At 32.6% G+C, this 25,597-nt stretch overlaps 1 protein-coding gene across 10 annotated transcripts in view; it reads right to left on the bottom strand.

Moving 5' to 3' along the window:
* The window catches only part of FAM135A (family with sequence similarity 135 member A), a 108,741-nt gene that overhangs the window by 78,330 nt on the left and 4,814 nt on the right, over positions 1–25,597 (bottom strand). For 8 of the 10 annotated variants that reach the window (XM_081295549.1, XM_081295546.1, XM_081295555.1 and 5 more), the window contains exons 2-4: positions 24,408–24,481; positions 22,487–22,602; positions 7,219–7,298 (exon numbers count right to left, since the gene is read on the bottom strand). In XM_081295549.1, coding sequence (XP_081151675.1) covers positions 7,219–7,298; positions 22,487–22,563 — 157 coding nt within the window. In that variant the 5' untranslated portion in view covers positions 22,564–22,602; positions 24,408–24,481. Of the gene's footprint in view, positions 1–7,218; positions 7,299–16,314; positions 16,389–22,486; positions 22,603–22,729; positions 22,846–24,407; positions 24,482–25,597 lie in introns of those variants that run through there. The other 2 variants (XM_081295550.1, XM_081295552.1) reach the window with 2 other exon arrangements.

The raw sequence follows: 25,597 nt of genomic DNA, 5'->3' as shown, positions 1-25,597 counted from the left end.
AAATAACTATTTTCATTTTGCCTATCAGTTATCTGCTAACCCAAACACTCAGAGCTACAATTTTAGAGACAGCATCATTGGAAGTCTATAAATACACCCATTTATATTTTATTTCTATCACTATCTTTCTGCATTTCCATTTTCCTTTGTTAAATAGTTAGCATTGGTATTTCTTGTTTATTTTGTGAACAAGGAAGCATTCATTCAAACATAATTAAGTCTAAAGTATTAGTAACTAGGAGATATTAACATAAATAAGAACAATGCCTGTTTTCAGAGTTCCCAGTCTCGTTTGGATAGGAACATTCAAGCAAATAATTTCAGTACAATGTGATAATCTCTTAACTGCCTATTTCAGAAAACCAAAGCAAATGGCAATGTAATTATCATCATCTCTTTAAGCCAGTAAAAAGATAATGACAATGACAGAATGAAGCTCTTGAATCCGAGGAAAGCAAAATAGAGACTTATAATGCCAAAGATTAAAATTTCATAATCCATGCAAAGTTTACTGAAAGATAAAACCTTACAACTTGAGACAAAACTAATGGCTGTTTAGATTATTTGGTTACTGATAATGGTAATAGATTAGCGACATAATATGAATTGTATCCAGTTAACTATTTGTTTGCACTTTATTTCCATATTGTTCTTTAATGTGCTTGATATTTGATTGTTGTAGAATTACATTTCTGAGAAAAATTTCATAACATGGTAAGAGCAAAAAGAAGTATACAGAAAGTGTTATAATCACATGGCAGAGGAAACTTTTAGCTGCCTTAGGGGAGTTATTTGTGGTTTAAAAAAAGAAGTAATAAGGAGGGGAGAGCCTATAAACTATATGAAGTAAGTTAGAACTCATCATATTTGAAAACTAGAAGTGGTTCCATAGAATCCACAGGGAGAATCTTGGGAAATAAAATTACATAGGTATCCTAGAGTTAATCATGAAAAATCTTAAGAATTCAGTAGAACTATCCCAACATGTTAGTGGCTCTCAAAAGAGGGCCCTGAAGCCGGGCACAGTGGCACATGCCTGTAATCCCAGGAGCTCAGAAGGCGGATGCAGAAAGATTGTAAACCTCAGCAATTTTGTGAGACCCTGTCTCAAAAAAGAAAAAGAATGCCCTCAAAAGTTGGTTCTTAGACAAAGTTCAAGGAGAAAATAGGGAAGAAAGATATGATTCTGTCTGCAGCAGTTCAAAATATTTGCACCTTTAGTACAAGTGGCCAAATAACCATTGCTAAGACAAAGCAACAAGACAACCTTATTTGTTAGAATCCTCATATGAACTATGGATTTTGTTTGAGCCATTTAAGGCAGGGAAGCTGCTTTTCTGGGAACTCCTGGGTGAAAGTCCCCAGTTGGAGAAAGACCAGAACATGCTGGCACCCTGCCTTAGCTCACAGCCCTAGGTTCAAAAGCAACTGCCTAGAGATGGGCATAACTTGCCAAGCTCCATACAAATTGTTTTCCCCGCTCTTATAATATTTTCCTGAAGAAGCTCCTTCGTGAGTCCCTTTGGGTGTTCCACTATAAATAAAGCATTCATGGGCTTTTCTCTGTTATGATCAGATCTATCAGGTCTCTTCCACTACATCAGAATTGCAAGTCTAAATCCACAGTTTTCTCAATAACAAAATAACTAGGGCTGGGGATGTGGCTCAAGCGGTAGCGTGCTGGCCTGGCATGCGCGGGGTGCTGGGTTAGATCCTCAGAACCAAATACAAATAAAATAAAGATGTTGTGTCCACCGAAAACTAAAAAATAAATATTAGAAATTTCTCTCTCTCTCTCTGAAAAAAAATAAATAACTAGACATTCCATGTCTTTTTAGAAACTTAAGATCATCCTTCTTTATGTTGGCTATTCATTTCGAGTTAATGAACGTTTTCCCTCTATGCTCCCACAAAAATGCAAATGTTGTTTACTTCTTTTCAACCATTGGAGTCCTTTTATTTGGTACTGGGAATTGAACCCTGGGGCCCTCAACCACTGAGCCACATCCCCAGCCTGTTTTTGTATTTTGTTTATAGACAGGGTCTCACTGAGTTGCTCCAGGCCTTGTTAAGTTGCTGAGGTTGGCTTTGAACTTGTGATCCTCATGCCTCAGCCTCTTGAACCCCTGGGATTACAGGTATGCAACACCACTTCCAGCCAACATTTGGAATCTTAATGAAGAGTTACAAACAGGATATGAAATAGGAAAAGTCTGAAAGGTGGGGAGATAGAAATTTTGAAAAAAAGAAGATTTCTTATATATTTATTAAAAATGAGGGGTCTCTCAACATTGCTAAAATAGGACACAGAGATTAAAATGTATTATTTTAAATTACAGAGATGGTCAGAAAAAGGAAGTAACATCTCTTTTAAAAGGTAGACGATGAAGAAGAGAGGAAGTAGTATAAATAAGATAAACTGACTTTTCTCTCAATGAAGCCTATTAACAATGTCTATATAGAGGTAACCATCAGAACTAGAGAAATAGTTAAAAGTTATTGCATTTAGAGAATAAATTAGGGTTTTCTATAGCTTTCTAGATTAAGAGATCTTTTAACCATTTGCCTATAATTAGATAAAAAAATATTTTCCGAAGATGGAAAAATTGAAAAGCGGACAAAACAAAATACATTTAATTTTAAAACATAATTCATACTAGAAATGAGAAGTTATTCTTTGAACATTTTATGGAAACTGTACATATCATTTCAAACTGAATGAGCGTCTTACAACCAGCAATCCTTCTCTGTTGTCAAAGTCCATGAAAGCTTTCTTATTAATCAATTTCAAAAGCCCTATAAATTCTCATTGTCTTTCATAACTGTCATTTTCAATGATATCAGTTATTTCCTGACCCAAACCTCTCACTGTTATCAAAATCTTGTGTTGGAAATAATTTAAACCTACAGCAATAAGCTGTGAAACAGCATGTAATTCCTACTGCAATTCACAGATAGAAAACAATATTATTTCTTCTTTTTCCTAAGATATTTAGAAGGTAAAGCAACTACGATAAAATACATTGTCTATGGAAAAACATTGAGATGAAAAGTATAAATCAAAGTTAGAAGAAAAATAGGATGGGTAATAAAAAGCAGAGAGAAAGTCCAAGCACTGAGAAAAAAAAGAATTTTTAGAAAATAAGTAAAAGAAAATTGACACAAAGGATAAAAAAGAAACTATCCTACATAAAGATATTTGTTACCAAGGATGAGGCTAGAAATCAAAGTATTTAATAAAAGAAAGCTATGTACAGAAAATTTCTGAAGACAAAACACTTTTGAAAAGATACCTTAACAAATTTACTAATGGATCTAACCAACACTTGTGAGCCTCTTAGTATGATGCTACACTCCATCAACTACTTCCCTCGATGATTTTCATATTAATTTAATACTTGACATGATAAGGGATATTCTGGGTACACTGGCAGGGAATATCAGATTACTTTACCATATTCAGATTACCTTACCATAGAGGCTTCTAGAGGTAAAATAAGACTGAAAATCTGTGGAATCTACATACACATAAAGATAAAGCAATCATGTTGGAAATGGTCTTGGCTGGTGAAAAATAGTATGTCTCACAATTTGTTCAGGGTCACTATTTGTATAGCTCTGCAAATGACATTCTACTTTGTTATTGCTTGCTATCAGGAAAAACAAGATGTTCTAAATTGGGAGATTTAAAAGTAAAACATGTCAACACAATTTGGAATAAAAAGATCTTGAAAAGTCACATTTGGTCTTATATTTCAGACAGGACAGAAAAATTTTGTTATTTTGACAAAGAATGAGGAAAATGTTCAAAAGAGATTCTCTATATTTTTTTCTCTTGTCCATAATCTAGTTACTGTGTTACTATTTTGACTGCTGTAACTTAAATAAAAAGCATGTAATCTCTTAAAATTTTCTGGTATAACGCTATTAAGAACAAACCTACAGTTAATGTTTCTACGTATATGTTAAAACTATACCTTACTAAGGTTATTTTCTTAAACCAGAATTTCTTTTATAGACTGCTGTTTTCCATAAACTATTTATTTTTAAAAAATATTTTCTTTCCACTTATTAGTAAACTAACAGGTCATCCATATTTCACAGTCATGGTTTTGCTATTAAGTCATTTGATAATTTATTTATGATGCCCTTCCTTACTTTCAAATCACCAATCAAAAAGCAGAGCTAGAGAAAATGTTTCCATAAAGTTTAGGTCAGGATAACTTGTCAAGAAAAGTGAAAATATAACATTATCATGAAGTAAATATGTTAAGTATTTACTTCATATTTTTCATTACTTCATATTTGTTTTTCATATTCAACCAAACTAAATACTGATATTGTTAATTTTATCTTCTACACCAACCTAAATATCTGACAAGATTTAACTTTCAAATGTTAGATTTTTCCCCCTGTCATTAATAATATGGTTATTAATTCTAACATCCACATATTTCTTGAACTTACTACACGTAATACCATGCCTAGTTAAAATTTCTAGTCCTCTGAGTTAGTCATTTAGAGTCTGAGAAAAATAAGGTAAAGATAATTCTATGAATAAAACAGGCACTAAATGATAAAACTAACAATTAAATGTTTCAATTGTATATGGTTCATATACGGAATGTCCCCCAAATTCTCATGTGGAAAGCATGGTCCTCAAGGCAGCAAGGTTCAGAGGTGGGGCTTTACTGATTGGATCATGAGGGCTATGAACTCATCAGTGGATTAATCCATCAAACAGATAAAATGGATTAATCCACTGATTGCTGAATGAACTACTGAAAGGTAGTGAATTACTGGGGTATGCCGTGGGATGATTTATTTTCTCTCAAGCATCAACTCCCTGTTGCTGCATAGCTGCCATGAACTAAGCAGCTTTCCTCTGCCATGCCGTTCCGTCACGATATTTCTTCCTTGGAGCCAACCCACTACAACTGAATCCTTTGAAACCATGAGTCAAAATAAATCTTTCCTACACTAAATTGTTCAGTCTTATGTCTTATTCTCTTAAATAGAATTTTTTCTCATTTAACTAAATAATTGCACACCAAACATTCAAAAAGCAATATATTTTTTTTTCATTTTGGGGGGGATTCATGAAAGTGAACCAAAATACAATAATATTAACTTTAGTATATATTAATAATTCAATTAAAAAATCTCTCAGGTCGTCCTCACATGAGAAAACCTTCAGTTGTTTGGAATTAATATTCACAGGTTTGACTTTATTTCTCTTGAAACTTCATGATAATAAAGAAGAAACTGATTCTAGATAGGAAATTCATTACTTAAGAGTAATTAACCTGGGTGATGGATGTAGCTCAGTGGCAGGATGCTCACTTGATATGCATGAGACCCTGGATTCAATTCCTCCACAAAAAAAGTAGTTAACCTACTTAACCTTCTTGACATCTATGTCATATACCTTTCCATCTTGAAAAATATCTCAAAACTAAGTCAGAGATTTCTATTTTTTTCAACTGGCAATTTCATGAGATAATAATGGAGCAAAAAAATTCCATCTACTAGATTTAAAAAAGTTCAAAGTAGAGTGCCAAATCTGTATTTTGTAGTATCAGTTATCCCCTTTGTGTTTCTTGAAAGTAGACTTACCAAAGAAGGCCTGTTATGACAATAAGATATAACACTAAGATATATGCCAAGCTGGGTACGGTGGCTCATGCCTGTTATCCAGCAGCTCAGGAGGCTGAGACAGGAGGATAGCAAGTTCAAAGCCAACCTCAGCAAAAGAGAGGTGCTAAGCAACTGAGTGAGACCATGTGTCTAAATAAAATACAAAATAGGGCTAGGGATATAGCTCAGTGGTTGAATAGCCAAGTTCAACTCCAGGAACCCCCCACATCCCCCCATAAAATAAATAAATAAATAAATATACACACACATACACATACACATATATATGTGCGCCAAGGCAAGATGAACACCCCCGTCCTTTCAGAGAACAAGTTATCTTTCTTATATTTTTTTGATTATAAGTAACAGACTTCCCTGAGCATTTTGATAGTCTTCAGAAAGAATCAACTCTCCATAATGTCCAGTTTATCAAAATTTAACATTTCCTAGCAGTTTAATATTCATAGAATGATTAAAAACAAACATCCTAAACAGTTCAAATTCCCAGCAAACATTAAGTTTCAAATATTGATTGAATCATGCTCAGACTAGATTTAATGTTAGGTGTGTATTATTTTTATAATGCTTTGAAAGCTAGTAATATCAGATTTACAACTGATATAGCAACTCTGTACAATGTTTCATTAACCATTCCTAAATATATGGAATAAAACAGAACGCAGCTTTAGTGTCCCTTATCTAAAATGCTTGGGAACAAGAATGTTTTTGGATTTCTAATTTTTTAAGATTGTGGAATATCTGCGTATACATAATAAGATACCTTGGTGATAAGACCCAAATAAAAACACAAATTCACTTGTACTTCATATACATCTTATACATATAGCCAGAAGGTAATTTTACACAATATATTTAGTGCACCTCCATTTTGACTGCAACCTGTCACTTGAGGTCAAGCATGGAAATATCTGCTTGTGGTGTCCTATTGGGGCTCAAAATGTTTCATATTGTAGAGCACTTTTGATTTTGTTTTTTGGATTAGGGAAGCTCAACCTATATGCTGCACGCGGGAACTTAAAAATAGCCACAGATTATGTGAAGGTCATTAGTTTTAGCTTGAACACTTAAATACTGAAGTCTCTCCAAAGAAGTAAATAAATAAGAACTGTAATTAACTTGTTTATTCTGTATCTTCCTACATTGCCTTTTGGCTCTGTATTCTAATTAGATTTGCTAGCCCAGGGAAAAACTTGTTTAACACAATGTTGCATATTATCAAATTTAATCATAAAATACATTTATGATTTTAGGTCAAATTACATGTGCATATTCACTTATGTTTTAAAATTCCATCTCACATGATATATTGATCCTATTATTACTGTTTTCATTCAGCTTTTGTAAACATTCTTCTATGTGTTCATGGTAAGAAATCCAAAACACATGATAACAAATCTATTCTACTGAGGTCCTAAATATATTTCTTACAAGGAATATTGTAATGATGTTTGGTATCTTATATTTATAATGAAAAAAAAACAGGAATGTTTAAGAAAAGTTATTGACCATTACAATATTACTCTAGACTTGTTTTTAATTTGAAAATATTCCTTGGCTTACCTGTTGCTTGCAATAAACTGGCTTCTACTCTGTGGGGAATTCTTGGTGGAATTTTCATATATGCACGAATCTGGTAAAAACTAAAGAAAAACGAGGAAGTTATTTTAAAACAGATTTTTAAAAATATGCTGTGCTTCAACATCTACATATGTGTTAAAATAACAAAGTTAATCTATACACCTGTAATCCATGCGGCTCTGGAGACTAAGGCGGAAGGATTGCAAGTTCAAAGCCAGCCTCAGCAACAGCAAGGGACTAAGCAACTCAGGGAGACCCTGTCTCTACATAAAAAATTAAAAATAGGGCTAGGGATGTGGCTCAGTGGTTGAGTGCCCCTGAGTTCAATCCCAAATGTGAAATGTGAGATAATTAAGAACAAAAATCAAATGAGCTAGAGGCCTGGAATCAAAGGAAAGTAAAAATTTCTAGGAATTTTTCAATATCCATGTTAAGCGAAGGAATCTTTGTACACCATTGGTGAGAATGTAAATTGGTATGAATTTAAATTTCTTTGGATACATACCCAGAGTGGGACTGCAAGATCATATGTAGTTCCATTGTGAGGCACCTCCATATGGTTTTCCATAATGGCTTACTAATTTACCTTTCCGCCAATGGTGCACAAAGGTCCCTCTATTCCATATGCTCAGCAGTACCTGGTATATTGCTGTTGTTCTTCTCTTTTTGATAATAGCCATTCTGTTGCAGGTCATGGTGGTTTGCGTGCATGCGCGCACGTCTGTGTATGTGTGTGTGTGTTTGGTTCCATATGAATTTTAGAATTATGTTTTCTATTTATGTGAAAAATGACATTAGATAAATGTAGATACTCAAGTCCCTTATATAACATGGTGCAGTATTTGCATATAACTGATATATATCTTCACATACACTTTGAATCATCTCTAGAGCGCATGCACGCACACACACAAATGACTAATTATTGAAGACCTACCTATGTGATAGACAGTGGGTTAGGTACTAAAAATACGGGGGGAAAAAAAAACCAAAACAAAAAAGCAAAACGCTAAAAGTAAATACATTATTTTAAATGAAGTTTACTTTTCACTTAGCATTTATGAAAGCAATCTATTATTGTAAATATATGTTTTATGAAAAGCAGTGATATTTTGAAGGCATAAACATTTAAAATGAACATAATGTTAAAATGTGCATGTTAATAAATTTTTAGAAAAAATATCAAGTAGAAAAATCAAATTTAAAAATAAAAGGATAAAATACTTCTATTTTAAGGGCTGTTAGGGTAGGTTATTCAGAACAACCTCTTGCTAAAGACAACTAAATTTATAATGTAAGCTATAAGAATATATCTTATAAAATTACTGAAGAACTGACAAGATAGTATAGGCATTACCAATCCAAATTTACAGGAAGAAAAAATAGCAATGAGGTGGGCAAAGCAATGAAGCTATTTTTGTTCTGAGAGCATATGCTGATATATTTCAGAGATCTTAATCTTGATTTTTAAAACCTAGATAATATTCTCAAAATATAAACAATTTAAAAATAGAAAACAACAAAAACACCAAAAAAGAAAAAAAGGATAGTATGAATAAACAGCTTACAGAAAAAAGAATGCAAATCATTTTCAAATATGTGGATGTTCAACTTCTAATTTATAATTAAAAATGAAAAAATTATAACAGGATATCCTTTCTCACCTATCAGACTGACTAAAATTCAACAGTTGGCAAAACATTCTGCTGGAAAGGGTGTTGGCAAATAGGGAATTCTCCTACACTCCTGTTGGGAATGCAAAATGGTGCAATCCCATAAATACAGTAATTTGACAAAAGGAGTAAAAGCACATAGATAGCCTTTAATTTAGCATACCACTTTTAAGACCATATCCCAAAAATACTATGGCAAAAATTATTAAATGATGTATGAAGAAGGCTATATTCATTGTATCATTAATTGTAATAGCAAAATGATAAAACAAAAAACAAAACATTCATCAATATAAGAATTATGAATAAACAAGGGTACAATGATGCAACCATGCAAACATAATAAGGACTGGAAGTATCAGTTTATCCAAAGGAGTGACTTCTAAGATAATTTTAGTGAAGTACAGAAAGCATGTATACTATGTACTTATGCTGTAGGTTATAACTATTATTTGCTTATATTTTCTAAAGTAAATAAATGAAAGAATATAACAAAAAAATAATAAAAATGAAATTGCTACCTATGGAGAAATAGGAAGGACAGGGATGAAAAGAAGATCTCAATATACTGGACTTAAAATGTTTCGATTTGGAATCATAAAGATTACAAAATAAAATTAAGTAAAAAGGAAACCAGGGCTGGAGTTGTGGCTGAGCAGTAGAGCACTTGCCTAGTATGTGTGAGGCGCTAGGTTCAATCCTCAGCACCACATAAAAATATATAAATAAAATAAAGGAATTGTGTCAAACTACAACTAAAAAAATATTTTAAAAAGGCAAAACAGTAATCCCTAAACAACCCTAAAACAAATTAACTTAATGTTATTTACTTGATTGCATTTTTTAAAAAATATTTATTTTTTAGTTGTAGGTGGACACAATACCTTTATTTTATTTATTTATTTTTATGTGATGCTGAGGACCGAATGCAGTGCCTCATGCATGATATGTGAACACTCTACCTCTGAGCCACAACCCCAGCCCTAGTTGATTGCAATTTTAGAGAATTTTTCCGAGTAATTTTAAAAATGTAATTTTGACTGTCTTTTTTCCTTATAGGATATATCTCAGCAATAAAAGAGACCCACAGAGAAATTTCAAATATTTATTGTCTTGGTAGTAATGTTGCTATTCTTCCACAGATATGTCTGTACACATATATAAATAAAGCAAGTAAATATCAATCTATGTTGCTGGGAATCAAGATTTGCACTGTAAGTAAAAAAAAAATACAAATATGAAAAAAAAAGGAAAATCTCGTAATCTTAAATTAGAATTTGGAAATCAGTATAAACTCATGATGTATTTTCTCATAAAAATGAGAAAAAGAAGCCTAGAAGTAATGATCCAACAAAAATATATTCATTTAGCACATATGATTTCATACTATTTCCCAATAAAGGGAACTGGGGCTCCTTGATTGATTCTGGGTTTGGAGCAGGGAATATTAAATAGTCTGAGTAGTCTGAGAAGAAAGCAAGAAAGCTATCAATTAGTATGTGGCTTGTTCAGTGGAAAGTTCACAGAAACCAAGCTGAATAGGATGATGCAATATTATCATCACAAAGTTAAAAATTCATGAGTTTATAATGACATTAAATAAAAACTGACCATATTTGAAAGATATTAGAACATAATGCAAAAACTCTGGGCAAACTGAATTTCAGGGCAATAAAATAGATAATGAGCCAAAATTCTTCAGAGAATCCCAGTTAATAATGCCAAAAGGAAACCCAGAATTAGAATATCACCATTTGTAACTCTTAATAAAATGACTATGGGCAAAGATTTTCAATGAATAGCATCTATTAAATGATAGGGAACTTCATAATGTATCCATCAGGTTTATGACATCTGAAAAGATCTTGAAACAAAAGAGAGAGACAGGTGTTAAATGTCCTCTGATGTAATAAAACAGGAAGTACACACTACCACTTGAGGATTCTTTTCAAATATTTTACTGGGATTTAGGGGCTGGGGATGTAGCTCAGTGGTGGAGAGTTTGCCTATCATGTGTGAGGCACTGGGTTTGATTCTCAGCACTACATATAAATAATAAAAAAATAAAGTTCTATCAACAACTAAAAAAAATTTTTTTTAATTCTCTGGGATTTGATTAAGCCTCTAGATTAGACCACCAATCATAAAGTTTTAAAAAATCTAAAAGATGTGTAAGCAAATGAAACCTATAAATTTCTTGTGAATATTGATTTAAATAAGTGAAATTTACAAACACATGTATAAGATGACTGAGGGAATGTGAACATAAATCTAATTATTTTATATTAAGGAATTGTTTTGAAAAAATTTCAGGTAAAATAATGACTTTGTTAATAGGATAAAAACAAAATTCTATCTGTAAGAGATGGAATTTTACTGAAAAAAGGTTGAGGGCACCAATAAGTGAAAAAAAAAAAAAAAAACCTTTGGTGAGGTTAGGAGATGTGTGTGGGTATCTGAAACTTTTCATTAAAGAATAAAAAGTGGCTTTAGATTGGTATTGCCCTAAAGGTCTGAAAGAAGCTAACATAAAATCCCTTAGGAAATATAAGCTTGAAAATACTGGCAGAGATCACATCATGAATAGAAATGACACGAAAGATCAAAAGGAGAATATACAAAAACCAAAATATAAAAGAATGGATGTAAACACACATATATCAATAACTACACTAAATATAAATGGGTTAAATAGTCCAGTTAAAAGACAGTGATCTAGAAAATGTAAAAGGTAAATCCCATTATTGTTGTTTACAAGAGAAAAATATGAAAATACAAGGAAAAGGAAGACACGAAGAAAAAAAATAGGAAAAGGTATATTTTGCAAGTGTTATCAAAAAAACACTGTCATAATATCAGAAAATAACAAAGTTTAAAGCAAACAGCATTGCCAGGCTATAAAATAGGGTACTTTTGTAATGAAAAAAGGTTCAACTCACTAAATAAACTCTTTCTTCTTTTCTTTCATTTTTTACTTTTTGGTACAGGGGTGCTTTACCACTGAGTTACATCCTGAGTCCTTTTTATTGTGGAGACAGGGTCTTGCTAAATTGCTGAGGCTGGCCTCAAACTTGCAATCCTCCTGCCTCAGCCTCAGGAGATGCAAGCACAACAGACACAGGCCACTGTACCTGGCTCTAAATAAGCATCTTAAATTTGTAGGTATCTGTTCCCAAAATATGGGATATAAATGTTATAAAAAGAAAAATACTGGATTTAAAGTGTTAAAGGCTGTCTTTAAGCAGGAAAACTCAAAAAAACAATTTGAGATGTATGGACACGAAAATTTTGAATCATTTGTATTTGTCATTTTGTTCTATATTGTCTATTTTTAATACTGCTTAGTATTTACATTCCTCCCTTTGAGATGTTGTCTCTAATTTCCTTCTATTTTTAAATTTTTAATCTTGAGGTGGTTTCTTGTGTCAATCACCTCTACTTAAATAGAAGTTATCAATTCATATATGACATTATAGAGAAGGAATCATGGTTTTTAAGGTTGTAATCTGATATGATTTAGATGTGGGGTGTTCCCCCAAAAGCTCCCATGTGAGACAATACAAGAAAGTGTGGAAAAGTAATGATTGGGTTACAGCCTTAACCTAATCAATAATTTAATCACTGATGGGATTAACTGAGTGGTAACTGGAAGGAGATGGGGTGTTACTGGACGAAGTAATTCACTGGGGCATGACTATGAGTATATGTTTTATATCTGGCCAGTGGAGTCTTTCTCTCTGCTTCCCGAACAACATGTGAGCTGTTTCCCTCTGCCACACTCTTCTGCCATGATACTCTGCCTCACCTGGATCCCTGAAGAATGAAGCCTGCCTTCTACGAATTAAGACCTCTGTAACTGTGAGCCCTCAAATAAACCTTTCCTCCCCTAAAATTGTTCTAGTCAGATCATTCAGTCACAGTGGCAAAAATAACTAATATAATCATTGTCAATCAATCAAAAAAGCAGTCAAATTTTTCTTAATTTTTGCTGATAGTCCTTTAATCAAACCATAAATTTCTATGAGTTTAATGACCTCAGAACCATAAATACAAAGAATTTGAGATAATTTGGTTTATTGAGTTTTCCTAGGCTTTTCTAAAAGGATTTAAGCTTCAGGGTTTTGTGATGTTATTAAAATTAAGAATACAACTTTCAAATCCATATCCTTGTTCTTGATTTCCAAATCTTATGTTCTTTACTCTATAGTAGAATATCTCTGGACACAGAAATGATGCCAGTTTATAACTAAAAAGAGCAGTAGTAGCTACAAAGTTTAAAACTAAACTGTTTTAATCCAAAAATAAAATAAGACAACATAAAAGTATTCTTTTCAATTTATTTCCCAAACGATATTTTCCTCATTATTTACTATTAGTAGTATGCAAGATTATTGAATATCCCAAACATACCTAAATCAAATCAAACTGTTACAACATTTCATGTGTATTACTAGAGAATATTAAAACATGAATTAAATTGACCAATCAAAAGATACAGACTGGCCAAGTAGATTTAAAACAACAATAAACAAGACCCAACTGTTTGCTCTTTATTAAAAACTCCACTAATAATTAAGATATTACAGACTAAGCAATCAGTAAAAGAAAGATATATTACACAAACAGAAAGCAAAAACAAGTGAGGAGTAGCTGTACTAATATCAGATAAGGCTGACTTTAAATTGAAAACTGCAAAAAGAGACAAAGACATCATTACATGTTGATAAAAGAATCACTCTAGCAAGGAGACATAGTAATTGTAAACATCCTTGCACCCAACACAGGACCATCCAAATACATAAAATAAGTATTATTTGACATAAAAAGGAGATAAAGACACTAATACATAAATAGTTGGGGACTTCAACACCCCACTTTCCCAAATGGACAGACTGTCCAAGCAGAAAATCAGAAAACAAAACAAAACAAAACAAAACCTATCTGGGTTGATCACATTCTAGAGCAAATGGACCTAACAGATATTTACAGAACATTTCATTCAAGAGCAACAGAATACATATTCTCCTCATTAGAACATAGAACATCTTCAGCATAGATCATGTTAGGTCAGAAACTAAGTCTCAGTAAATCATGTCACGTATGCTCTCAGACCTCGATTGATTAGAACTACAAATCAACAATGAGAAGAGTGAAAATTGAATAACATGCTCCTAAATTACCAATGGGCAATAAAAAAAAATAAAATAGAAAAAAAATGTTCTGGAAACCAATGAAAATGACAACACAATATACCAAAGCCTGTGGGGTACCACAAAAAAGGAAGCAAGAGAGAAGTTTATAGCAACAAGACATATATCAAAATCAAAAAGATATCTTAAACACCTAATAATATACTTGAAAGATTTAAGAAAACAACAAACCAAATCCAAAGTTAATAGAAGGAATGAAATTAAGAACACAGCATAAATAAATAAAATTGAAGTTTTAAAAAAATAGAAAAGATCAAAATCAAAGTGTTGTATTTTGGTTTTTTTTTAAAGGATAAAACAAAAATCAACAAACTTTTAGCTGGACTAATCAAGAAAAAAGAAAGAAGACTAAAATTAAGAGGGGAAAAAAGAGACATTACAACTGATACCACAGAAAAATGAAAGATCATAAGAAACTGGAAAATTTAAAAGAAATTGATTAATTCCTGAACACTTATGACCTATTTACATTGTATCAAGAAAAAAACAAAATCTACACAGATCAGTAATGAATAATGAGATTGAAGCACTAATTAAAAATCTCTAATCCAGGACCTGATGGCTTTATTGTTAAAACCTACAAAAGAATTAATTAAATCCTAAAAAAGAATTAATTCCAATTCTTCTTAAATTATTCCAAAAAAACTGAAGCAGAGAGAAATTTGCCAAACTCTTTACAAGACCAGGATTACCCTGAGCAAAACCAGAAAAAGACACAACAAAACTACAAACGCAGATGCAAAAATCCCAATAAAATACAATCAAACCAACAACACAAAGATCAAACACTATGATCAAGTGGAATTCATCCCTGGGACATAAGAACAGTTCAACATATGCATCTCAATAAATGTGATACAACACCAACAGAATGAAGGACAAAACCATATGATTGCTTCAACAGATACTAGATTCGACTTCCCTTCAGGATAAAACTTGAACTATATATGAAAAACCAACAGCCAATATCATACTATACATAATAAGAAAAGGATATCCACTTCCACTACACTTATTTAAGATTAGGCAAGAGAAAAAAATAAAGAGGTTCCATACTGGAAATGAAGAAGTTAAATATCCACATTTACAAATGACATGATTCTATACATAGAAAAACCTGAATCTACTGCATCAGAAAACTGTTAGAACTTAACATTCTGTACAGTGGCAGGATACAAAATCAACATAGGAAAAAATGTGGCATTTTTATACAGCAATAATAAACTTGTTGAAAAAAAAAATAGGAAGCAACTCCACTCATGATAGCAATAAAAATAAATATTTAGGAATAAACTAAACTAAGGAAGTGAAAGATCTCAAAAAATTATAAATTATTGATGAAAGAAATAATAATTGAGGACACAAGAAAAATGAAAAGATACTCCATGCTCTTGGAATGGAAGAACCAATATTGTTGCCCAAAGCAAACTATAGATTTAATGTAATTCCCATCAAAATAGCAACAACTCTATTTCTTTCCCTCTCCTTTCTTTTTTTTGAGGAGGTGGAGTGGGGGGGTGCTTGGGCATGCTACACAAGTACTCTTACCACTGCCATATTATCAACCCCTAATGACTTTCTTCAAATAGAAAAAACAATCCTAAAATTCTTTTGGTACAATAAAAATCCAGAATAGCCAAAGTGATCCTGAGTGATTAAACACACACACACACACACACACACACACACACACACACACACACACAGCTGGAGGCATCACAATATCTAACTTCAAAATATACTACAAAGCTATTGTAACTCAAGCAGTATGGTACTAGCATAAAAACAGACATGTGGAGCAATGGAACAGAACAGAGAACACAGAAATTAATCCACGCTCATGCACCCAACAGATTTTTGAGAAGCTACCAAGAACTCAATGCAGAGAAGACACTCTTCAATACATGATGCTGGCAAAACTGGATATACATATGCAAAAGAATGAAACTAGATCTCTTTCTCACCTTACATAAAAATTCAACTCAAAATTGATCAAAGACCTAAATGTTAAACCCAATATTATGAAATAACTTCAAGAAAAAACAGGACAAACACAATGGTGTAGGTAAATTTTTTTAAGACAGGACTGTGAGGGTAAAAGCAAAAATGGTAAAAAATCCACAAAGGGATTATATCAAAGAAAGAAACTTCTGCCCAGCAAAAGAAATCATCAACAGAATTAAGGGAGAACTTACAGATTGTGAGAAAATATTTGCAAACTTCATCCTACAAGGAACTGACATCCAGAATGTATAAGGAACTCAAAAAGCTGAACATCAAAAACAAACAAACAAACAAAAATCCAATTAAAAAATGGGCTGAAGATCTAAACAGACATGTTTCAAAAGATGACTTATAAATGGTGGTCAACAAGTACATGAACTAATTAATTTCACTAATCAGTGAATTGCAAATCAGAACTACAATGACTTATTTCACACCAATTAGAATAGTTATCATAAGAAAGACAAAACATATATGCTCATAGGGATGTGGAGAAAAGTAACTTTTGTACAATGTAAATTAGTACAGTCATTATGGAAAACAGTATGGAAATTCCTCAAAAGATGAAAAATAGATTATATTATCTACAGACTAAAAACAGACTATATGATCTATCCCACTATTTGGGATATACTCCAAAGAGATAATGTCATTAACCACAAAGATAACTGCATCCCCATGTTTATTGTAGCACTATTCATAACAGTGAAAATTTGCAATGAATCTAAACACCCTGCAGGGGATAAATAAATAAAAAATAGTAGCATATTTATGAGGGAAAAATTTCCCTCAGTTTACCAACTAACTGAAATTGCTGTGCTACAATTTAATCCCATTATCTTATCTTCCATGCCAATGAAAACAAATGTTCAAACAGCAGTTTTTTCCCCTAATATTTAAAAGGTAAACTGATATGGTAGGACACGCCTGTTAATCCCAGTGGCTCAGGAGGCTGAGACAGGAGGATCCCAAGTTCAAGGCTAGCCTCAGCAATGTAGTGAGATCCTGTCTCAAAATAAAGAAGAAAAAGGAATGGGGATCTGGCACAGTGGTAAAGTGCCTCTGGGTTCAATCCCAAGTACCAAAATAAATAAAATAAAAGGCAATATTTCCTCTTACTTTGGAGGCCTCTTAACAAATACATTTTGAATAATCATTTTGGAAGTTTGTAATCATATACTTCTAATATAGTAAAAATCAATGTATATTACTATTTATAAGACATACATTTACATTCCATTTAATAACATATTTATGATCAATGCTTTAGAATTTCAATTTTTAGAGTTTGCACACCTACTACATTTAGCAAAATTGACAGGAAAATGTTAAAATAAAATATTTTTTCTTTAGATTGTTAGTACCTGAACTATTTGTTTATCGTTAAGGAAAAACAATGTTTAATTTTAGTAAAATTAATTACCATGAAAATTAATTAGAAATCGGCTCATTTCTAAAGACAAAGATATTTTAAATAATTTTTTAAGACATTAAGACCAATCTATTGCACCCAACAAATGTAAGCAAATATATTATTTTGCAATTCAATCAAAGGTAAGAATTGATAAACCCAGATTAGCCTGCTGGAAGATGAGATGACAGGGCTGAGGAGTCTCTTTGAAGGCCACTTTATACCAATCAGCCTACAGCTAAACTGCCAGCTGAACAGATGCTTGATCTAACTTACAAAGGCCCAGCCAGCTCTAACCAGCCTATACATTAATGAAAAACAATGATGGGTGTTGCTTTATTTTTACTTAAGGAATCTTTGATTAGTATAAGGACACCCATTTATCCTGATTTGCCTATAGTAATTCTGGTTTTCACCTGCTGTATGGACATATTATTATAAATAGGGCCTCATTTCACTATAAAAAGTATACTGATTTGTTCAATAAATCACATGGTCCTCCTAGCATAAAAGTTGTATTTAACTTTCTTTTTGAAACTTGAATTACTTATACAATTTACAAGTGGTTTAAGATTTTAAACTAGATGCTCTGTAATGTACCCTTGTCTCTATTGGCATTTCTACAATTGAGACAATCAAAAAGAAAAATTAACTATTAAGTTAACTAAGTTAGAATCTTGAATATAGCAGTGTAAGTATTTCCTAATTTTAGAATCTTAAAGAGGATATTAAGGGGGGAATAAAGTATATTAATTAACAAGATTATTAGGAAGCCAGACAAATGAATATAGAAAAAAAGTCAATGTCTTATTTTGAACTAAAAAATAACCAATTAGAAACTATAATGCAGGAAAACATTTGAATTAGAAAAAACAGATATAGCCAATTTACCTATGAAGAATCCAACATATTATGTACAACTATAATGCACTAATAAAAAATGTAAAAAAAGAAAAAAGAAATTCAACACAATGAAATAATGACTAAAGTAAAGCTGTTTTTCTTATTTCATACCTTGTTTCCAATACCTGATAAATAAAACACTATTTTCAAGGGATCATCTTAAGTAATGGAATATGAGAAATTAAGAATGGTTATTTATAAACAATGTTTTGTTAAGCTCCACTATAAAAAATGGTATGAAAGAATAGAAAGAAAGCTGCAAAGAGCCACAAAAACATATTTCTTCTATGCGTTATTTTTTCAGGGAAGTAATGCAGTTTATTCTGTTTAGACTAGTCTTTCATATATAAGATAAGCTAAAATGGACTGTGACATTGCTAAATTTTGTAGAAGTGATACAATGAGAACTAATTTTTAGGATGTATACAGAGATGCAACCGGCAGAGGAAGGAAAAAATAAATACATACCTAGCTTTTCTGTTGTTGGAAAATCTGACTACATAATTTTGTGTGTGTGAGGAGGTGGAAAGAGTAAGAAAACTGAAGCTAATGGCTAAAAGAAGGTGCTAGTGAATATTAAATTATTTCATTTCTATCATTTTCTCTTAGAATTCATTTACTGAATTATTTATAATAGGGTGTCAAAAGTTATAAGAGAAACATTAACATGATTTTATTAAGCAAGGTGGTTTTACATATGAATGAACATTTATTAGACAAAAGAATAACATGGTTTTACTTCAAAAGAAAAGTAAGTAATTTTCCAAGTAAATTTCTTTACTTGGAAAGAAAAGTAAATTTACTTGGAATATTATTTGTTGTCTTAAGTAATAGTTACAATGTATAATTTAAGTTTCATAACATTTCATAGTATAGCTTGAATGATTATAATTTTATAATATTTTGTTATAACTTTGTAATATAAAGGTCAGAGGAAGCCACATGCATATGAAAAGTATCTTCTAAATGGCAGTTAATGGTTTTCGAAGAAATTGTTTTCTAGCTAAAGTAGTTCCTAGACTCAACTCCAACACTGCATTTTAAAATAAAGATGAGCTTTTAGAAATCACTTTTTCAAAGAATAGGAATGTTTTTCTCCAACTCTTACATTTGAGGCCTTCCTTATGACTTGTGAGAGACCAACGTGACTGAGTCAGACTCCCTGGCTGGGTGCTGAGGCGCTCAGTCACAGAAATGTGGCAGAGCTTTCCCCACCCTTCTTGAGTTCCAGGGATGGTGTCTCCTGCACGGGTGTGTCTTGCTACAGCCCCATGGGTGGAGCTATGCTCACCTGTTCCTTTGTAATATAACCCCTTGACCTGTTTAGGATAGAAATTTCCATGGAAGTGCCTTGTGTGTGTGTCCCCTTTTCTTACTGTGCCCTTGGGTGTGGTCTACCCAGATGTCAGACAACCTGCTGACAGTGGACATCATGAAGATAGATTCAGCTCCCTGAAACCTGACCCTTGCCTCATTTGAATAGCTTCTCCTCAATAAAAGGGGTCAGCCTGTGCTCTCTCTCTCTCTCTTCCTGTGGACCCCTAAGGTCAGAGGAGCCGTCACAGCGACCCCAAAGAAAAAGGCATTTGTGTCTCTTGTGTGGTTATTTTGCGCAGCTCAGTTAGCCCAATTTACCTGGAGTGTCCCCTGAGCCTTTTAATCGCGAGAACAGAAACCCAACAACTTTTCTTAGTCAGTACATTGTAGCTGAGTTGTAATGTGTGCTGGTTCTAAACCTAGGTATTAAGAAGTCTCCTTGCATGGTTTCTTTGTCTTTGGACCCTTGCCTCCTTCATGAAAACATGCTACAGAATGCAACTAGAAAACAGAGCTGAGTCTTCCCAGCTAAGCTCATTCTGCATCGGTTAGCACCCAGGCAACCTGCTAGCTGACTGTGGATTCATGAGTGAACCCAACAAAGATTAGTCATGGCAGCCCAGATCAGCAGAACTATTCAGCTAATCCACAGACTAGTGAACAAAAATTAACATTATTGTTGTAATGGCACTGAAGCTTTGTGTTTGTGGTTTGCTATTAGCTGCTAATAGCTGCATTACTGTAGCAAAATATAACAAATACAGAAATCAATAACTAGAATGTGTTAACTTGATGTGTGCTATATAGCAAAAACTTAAAATAAGAGGCACTGACTTTGGGGCCAAAATAACATTTCGGTTACAGAAGGTGGGAAAATATGAGAAAATTCTAGGAAATTGGAAAACTGCCAACCCATATGATATAGTTATGAAATATTCTACTTACAAAGAAGTTAGACAATGTACCTAAGAAACTTTTGGAACTGAGAAAACTAATTTCCAGGCAGAAAGCTGAAAAGGCTAACTAATGGCTCCTTGTTAAGTATAAGGTTAAGGAAAGGTTCAAGAAAGAAATGAGCAAAGAAAGAGCTTGTCATTTTATAAGCAGAATCCTGAGAGAATATAGAAGAACCAGGACTTACTAGTTGAGAAATAAAGCTGCTTTTGTTTCCATTCTCTTATAAGACTTTTAAAGTAAGATGAAATCCTTGGACAAAGATCAAATCAAGGATATAACTGTAGGGTTTTCCCTTAAGATCACTAAGATAATTAAGGCAGGCTCTTAGCGTTTGGCAAAATGGTTTTTAGGATGTGTATGGTATGAGCTCACAGAATTCTGATTCCCAAGTAGTAGAAGTTTTATCTAGAGACTAAGAAAATTTCAAAAACAATTTTGGATATGGGTATTTTTAAAGCATGGAATAGACCATATTGGGCACACAGAATCCCAAAAAAGATTTTTTAGTTTTCTCCAGTACTGGGAATTAAACTCAGGGGTGCTTTACCACTCAACTACACCCAGAGCCCTTTTGAATTTTTTAAGACAGGGTCTTGCTAAGTTGCTGAGACTGGTCTCAAACTTGCAATACTCCTGTTACAGCCTCCCAAGTACCTGGGACTACAGACATGCACCGATGCGCCCGGCCACATTGTCACCAGCCTTGTCTGCTGGCCAGCCCTTTCCACTTGCTTGGGTAAAAGACTACAGCAGAAATGACAGTGCTAATTCAAAGGGCCTTGCATCTTCTGCTCCCTTTCCTGAACTTACACCTTGGCCATGAGAACAACCCCAGGTTAGCCTGCTGAAATGTTAGACTACATTTATCCTACCACTACCACCTCTCAGTACATTTATCCTACCACTACCACCTCTCAGTACAGGCTTTCAGATTTATATCTGGAGTTATTGCAAAATGTCTCAGAACTATTCCCTATGCTTCTATTTCTTCTATAACCATTAATCTATTACAATCTTCATTATGTAAATGCTTGTTGTAACAGTGATAATTTTATTCTTACTACTGATGATTACCTAAATCCATAGTATCAACTCTTCTCCAGACTATTACAAGACCTTCAAAAACAAAATGATGATTACCTAAATCCATAGTATCAACTCTTCTCCAGACTATTACAAGACCTTTCTTCTGTAATTCTACTAGAAAATTATCCAATTTCCTAAACATTTTTAAAAATAACACGCTCATTCCTAATTTCAAGACTTAGTTCCATTATTTTGATTCATACTGTTCTTTGCCAGTAAAAGGATCCCACACTTCATCCTTTGCCTGTCCAATTTTTATTCACACTTTGATCTTCTCTCTCCATATGAGTTTCCCAACAGACTAACCCAGAAATATGTCCTTTTGTTCCAATATCTAAAGCACTTCCTGTATATACTTATTGAAGTTTCATCTTGTGTGCTTTGTTATTCTATTAACTTATTTTTCTCATTACACTAAGCTTTTGAAGAGCAAAAGTGGGAATCTTACATGTTTTCATTAAAGTCCTCTTAATGCTCAGTACAAATTCATAAAAGCATGTTGAATATATCAAACGTCATCATCACTAACTCCATGTGAATAATTCTCAAATATCTATTTAACAAATGCGATTTAATGTAACTTACTGTTTTCCTTTTAAATGCTGGAACAAAAATATGAAATTAAATTTAACTTAAAGCTTTACATCTATCTTATGCAAAGTACATAATTTTAACATTAAAATACATACCCTCTCTGGAATAAATCCACATTGTAGAACTTATTTAGCTCTACGGAAAATTCTACCATTGCTTGAACTTCAGTCATTTTTAATTTATACCCAGAAGATAAACCTGGAAACAGCACCTTAGTTAAAGAAGGGGAGAAAAATATCATGAGTAGTACAATAAAACTGCCAATTTATAAAAAAACGGAATAATTTAAACAAATTTCAGAATATAATACATAAGGAGAAATTAAAAATGAAACACACTGTTGGGTGTGGTGGCTCACTCCTGTAATACCAGCAACTTGGGAGGCTGAGGTAGCCAAGTTCAAAGCCAGTCTCAGCAACTTAGTGAGGTCCTAAGCAACTTATTGAGACCCTGTCTGAAAATAAAAATAAAAAAGGGTTGGAATATGGTTCAGTGGTTAAGTGACCCTGGGTTCAATCCCTAGTACAAAAAAAAAAAAAAAAAAAGCAGCAAACTAGTTTAGTGTGACTAACTTAGCCTAACCCAACTAAAGACACCAAAAATCTGTACTCATCAAATAGCACTACTTTCTATAATTTAAGATTTGTCCTCTTAAAATGTTTTCCTAAGATGTTTCCCTTAATGATATATGTGTGAGAATGAATACAATACGTTACTAAAACAAATTCTTGATTTTATCTCAAAAATAAGATTTTTTAAAAAAATTTACGCCACCTAATTATTATGTAGTCTTACTTTACACATAATGGTAATATACCAGTCAAAATGAGAATTTTTTTAAATCCCCATTTAAATCCATGAAAGGCTTTTCTCTGTTAAGAGTTCTTCAGTGACTATTTATTTTTAAAGAAAGAAAAACTTTTTTCTTCATTATAAAAGACTAAAGTATTCATTTTCAAAGGTTAAAAAAAAATAACAGAGGACCAAAACAATTCCATCCATTAGTATATATATGTATCTCTATATATGGTTGGTACACATTCTAATGTTGCACATTAGTATAATTAGTACAATATTTATAGAAATGGAATCAAATCACATGTACACTTTATAATCTACTTATCTCACTTAATTTTCTGATGGACGTGTAAGTCAATAAATGTAATTGCACAACATTATTTTTAGTTATAGTTATTATGTAACTGTGAACATATTATAGTTTAGACACTCACTCACTATTGGGTACTTCGGTTCAATCTTTTCAGTATTTCAGAGAAAAAAGGTAGCAATTGTTCTCATCAATAGACATATTTTTCAGCAAATTAAGGTAAAAAAATATTGGTAGACAATTCTGTATAATTTTTTTTGTATTTCTGCATGCCTTACTCGTAGAAATGCTGACAGCCTTTGTTCCAGACTATTTTTTATATACAGTTTATATAGATGCATGTATATGGTCCTTTTTTTTTTAATATTTATTTTTTAGTTATCGGCGGACACAACATCTTTGTTTGTATGTGGTGCTGAGAATCGAACCTGGGCCGCACGCATGCCAGGCGAGCACGCTACCTACCGCTTGAGCCACATACCCAGCCCTGTATATGGTCTTAAAACTCAGACACAGTGTCTTATACTAAAACAAAGGGAAGATCTGTTTACTGTCCCATATAATAAAAATAATGTCTCCCTTCAAGGCAAAAGTCAGATGGATTTATTGTCCATATAACAGATTAGGTTCTCTTTGCTCAGGGTTCCTCTCCTGTGAAATAACCTACTTATAAGCAGGTATCAACTGGTACTTAAGGTACTGCTTTAAGTGTAAACCATCTTTGTTTTTGATCCATGAATTTCAGGTCTTCTGCTAAAATCCATAACACCATGGCAGGCTACCTTGCTAGCTTGCAAGTAGGGTAAAATCTCAGATCCTTCATGGTTCCTGAAACAGTGCTTCCTTAAAATTTAGCAAACATTCAAATCTATCATGAATTAAGTGTAAAAGAAATGTCATATACTTACCTCTGCTGATCAAAACTTCATTTTAACATTATTACTTCCAGTTATTGCTTCTTGTTACAAATATATTGTTCCCCCTATGAGAGACAAAAAATAAGATCTCAAACAAAATAGCAGACTTAAAAGAAATCTGTATATGCTAAAATAATTAATATTTTAAATTTACATAAAATATCTATGTCCTTGATAAGGCTTGGAAAAAATTATAGTTCCACTAATATCACTAATATCAACACCAACTCTATTAAGGATTCACTTATGTATAATGTAAGTATAATAATAAGATACTTTATTTTCTTAGTTTAGTGGTTCAAAACAATCTTCATTAATACCAAAGATTTAGAAACATTAATTCTTAAGATATAGAAATCATCATTTTTAAATAACTCTAATTTGTAAAATTCCATATGTATGTCTTTGTATCTATATATGTGTGTACGCATAAAAAGAGCTATTTAAAATATTTTGACAGAAAAATTGCTTCATTTTGCTATACTTTTTTTTCCCACATTTCAAACAATACTTAACACAGAACTTTTTCTCTACAAAGGCACTGACTTTGCCAACTTCCAAACTGCTATTTTCTACTTTAATAATTGCATCATTAATAATTATCAATGTACCATCTTTATAAAAGTCATTCCTCATTTCATGGAAAAACATCTAAGATATCATTTCTCACACACACACACACACACACACACACACACACACACTTTCATGTGGGCAAGGTTTAGATCATGCTCTGGTTCTGATTCTGATTCTGACTCAAGTTTGGTCAAGTCTCCAGGCCTTAGCTTCTCAGATATAAAACAGATATCCAAACACTTATAGAACACCAACTACAGGCTAGGAATTGCAATAGATTCAAGGTATATAGCTCAGTTCCTGATCTCAAAAAAGCCACCTGTCCATCAGGAAGCAATAAATACATGTAAGTATAGGTCAATAGTTAAAATATGGGCTTAGGATTTGAGTCTCAGATCCAATATTTTGGTAGTTTTCTTCATACCCCTACCACTCCTACCACCTAAATCATATAACAATGTGAAAGAGAAATAAACTTTTCTCATTTAACTATTTAAGCTTTCTGATTTAAGCTATTTTCAGTTTGGGATCCTAATTACTACAACTTGGCCTCTTCCTTAACACAGAAATTATTATCAGAATCAGAGTAATGCTATAACAAAAAT

The sequence above is a fragment of the Spermophilus citellus genome (assembly GCF_964194105.1).
Source record: "Spermophilus citellus genome assembly, chromosome: 5".
NCBI classification, from domain to species: Eukaryota; Metazoa; Chordata; class Mammalia; order Rodentia; family Sciuridae; genus Spermophilus; species Spermophilus citellus.
Note: the sequence above shows the minus strand (reverse complement) of the source record. Positions and strands in the feature narration are given on the sequence as shown.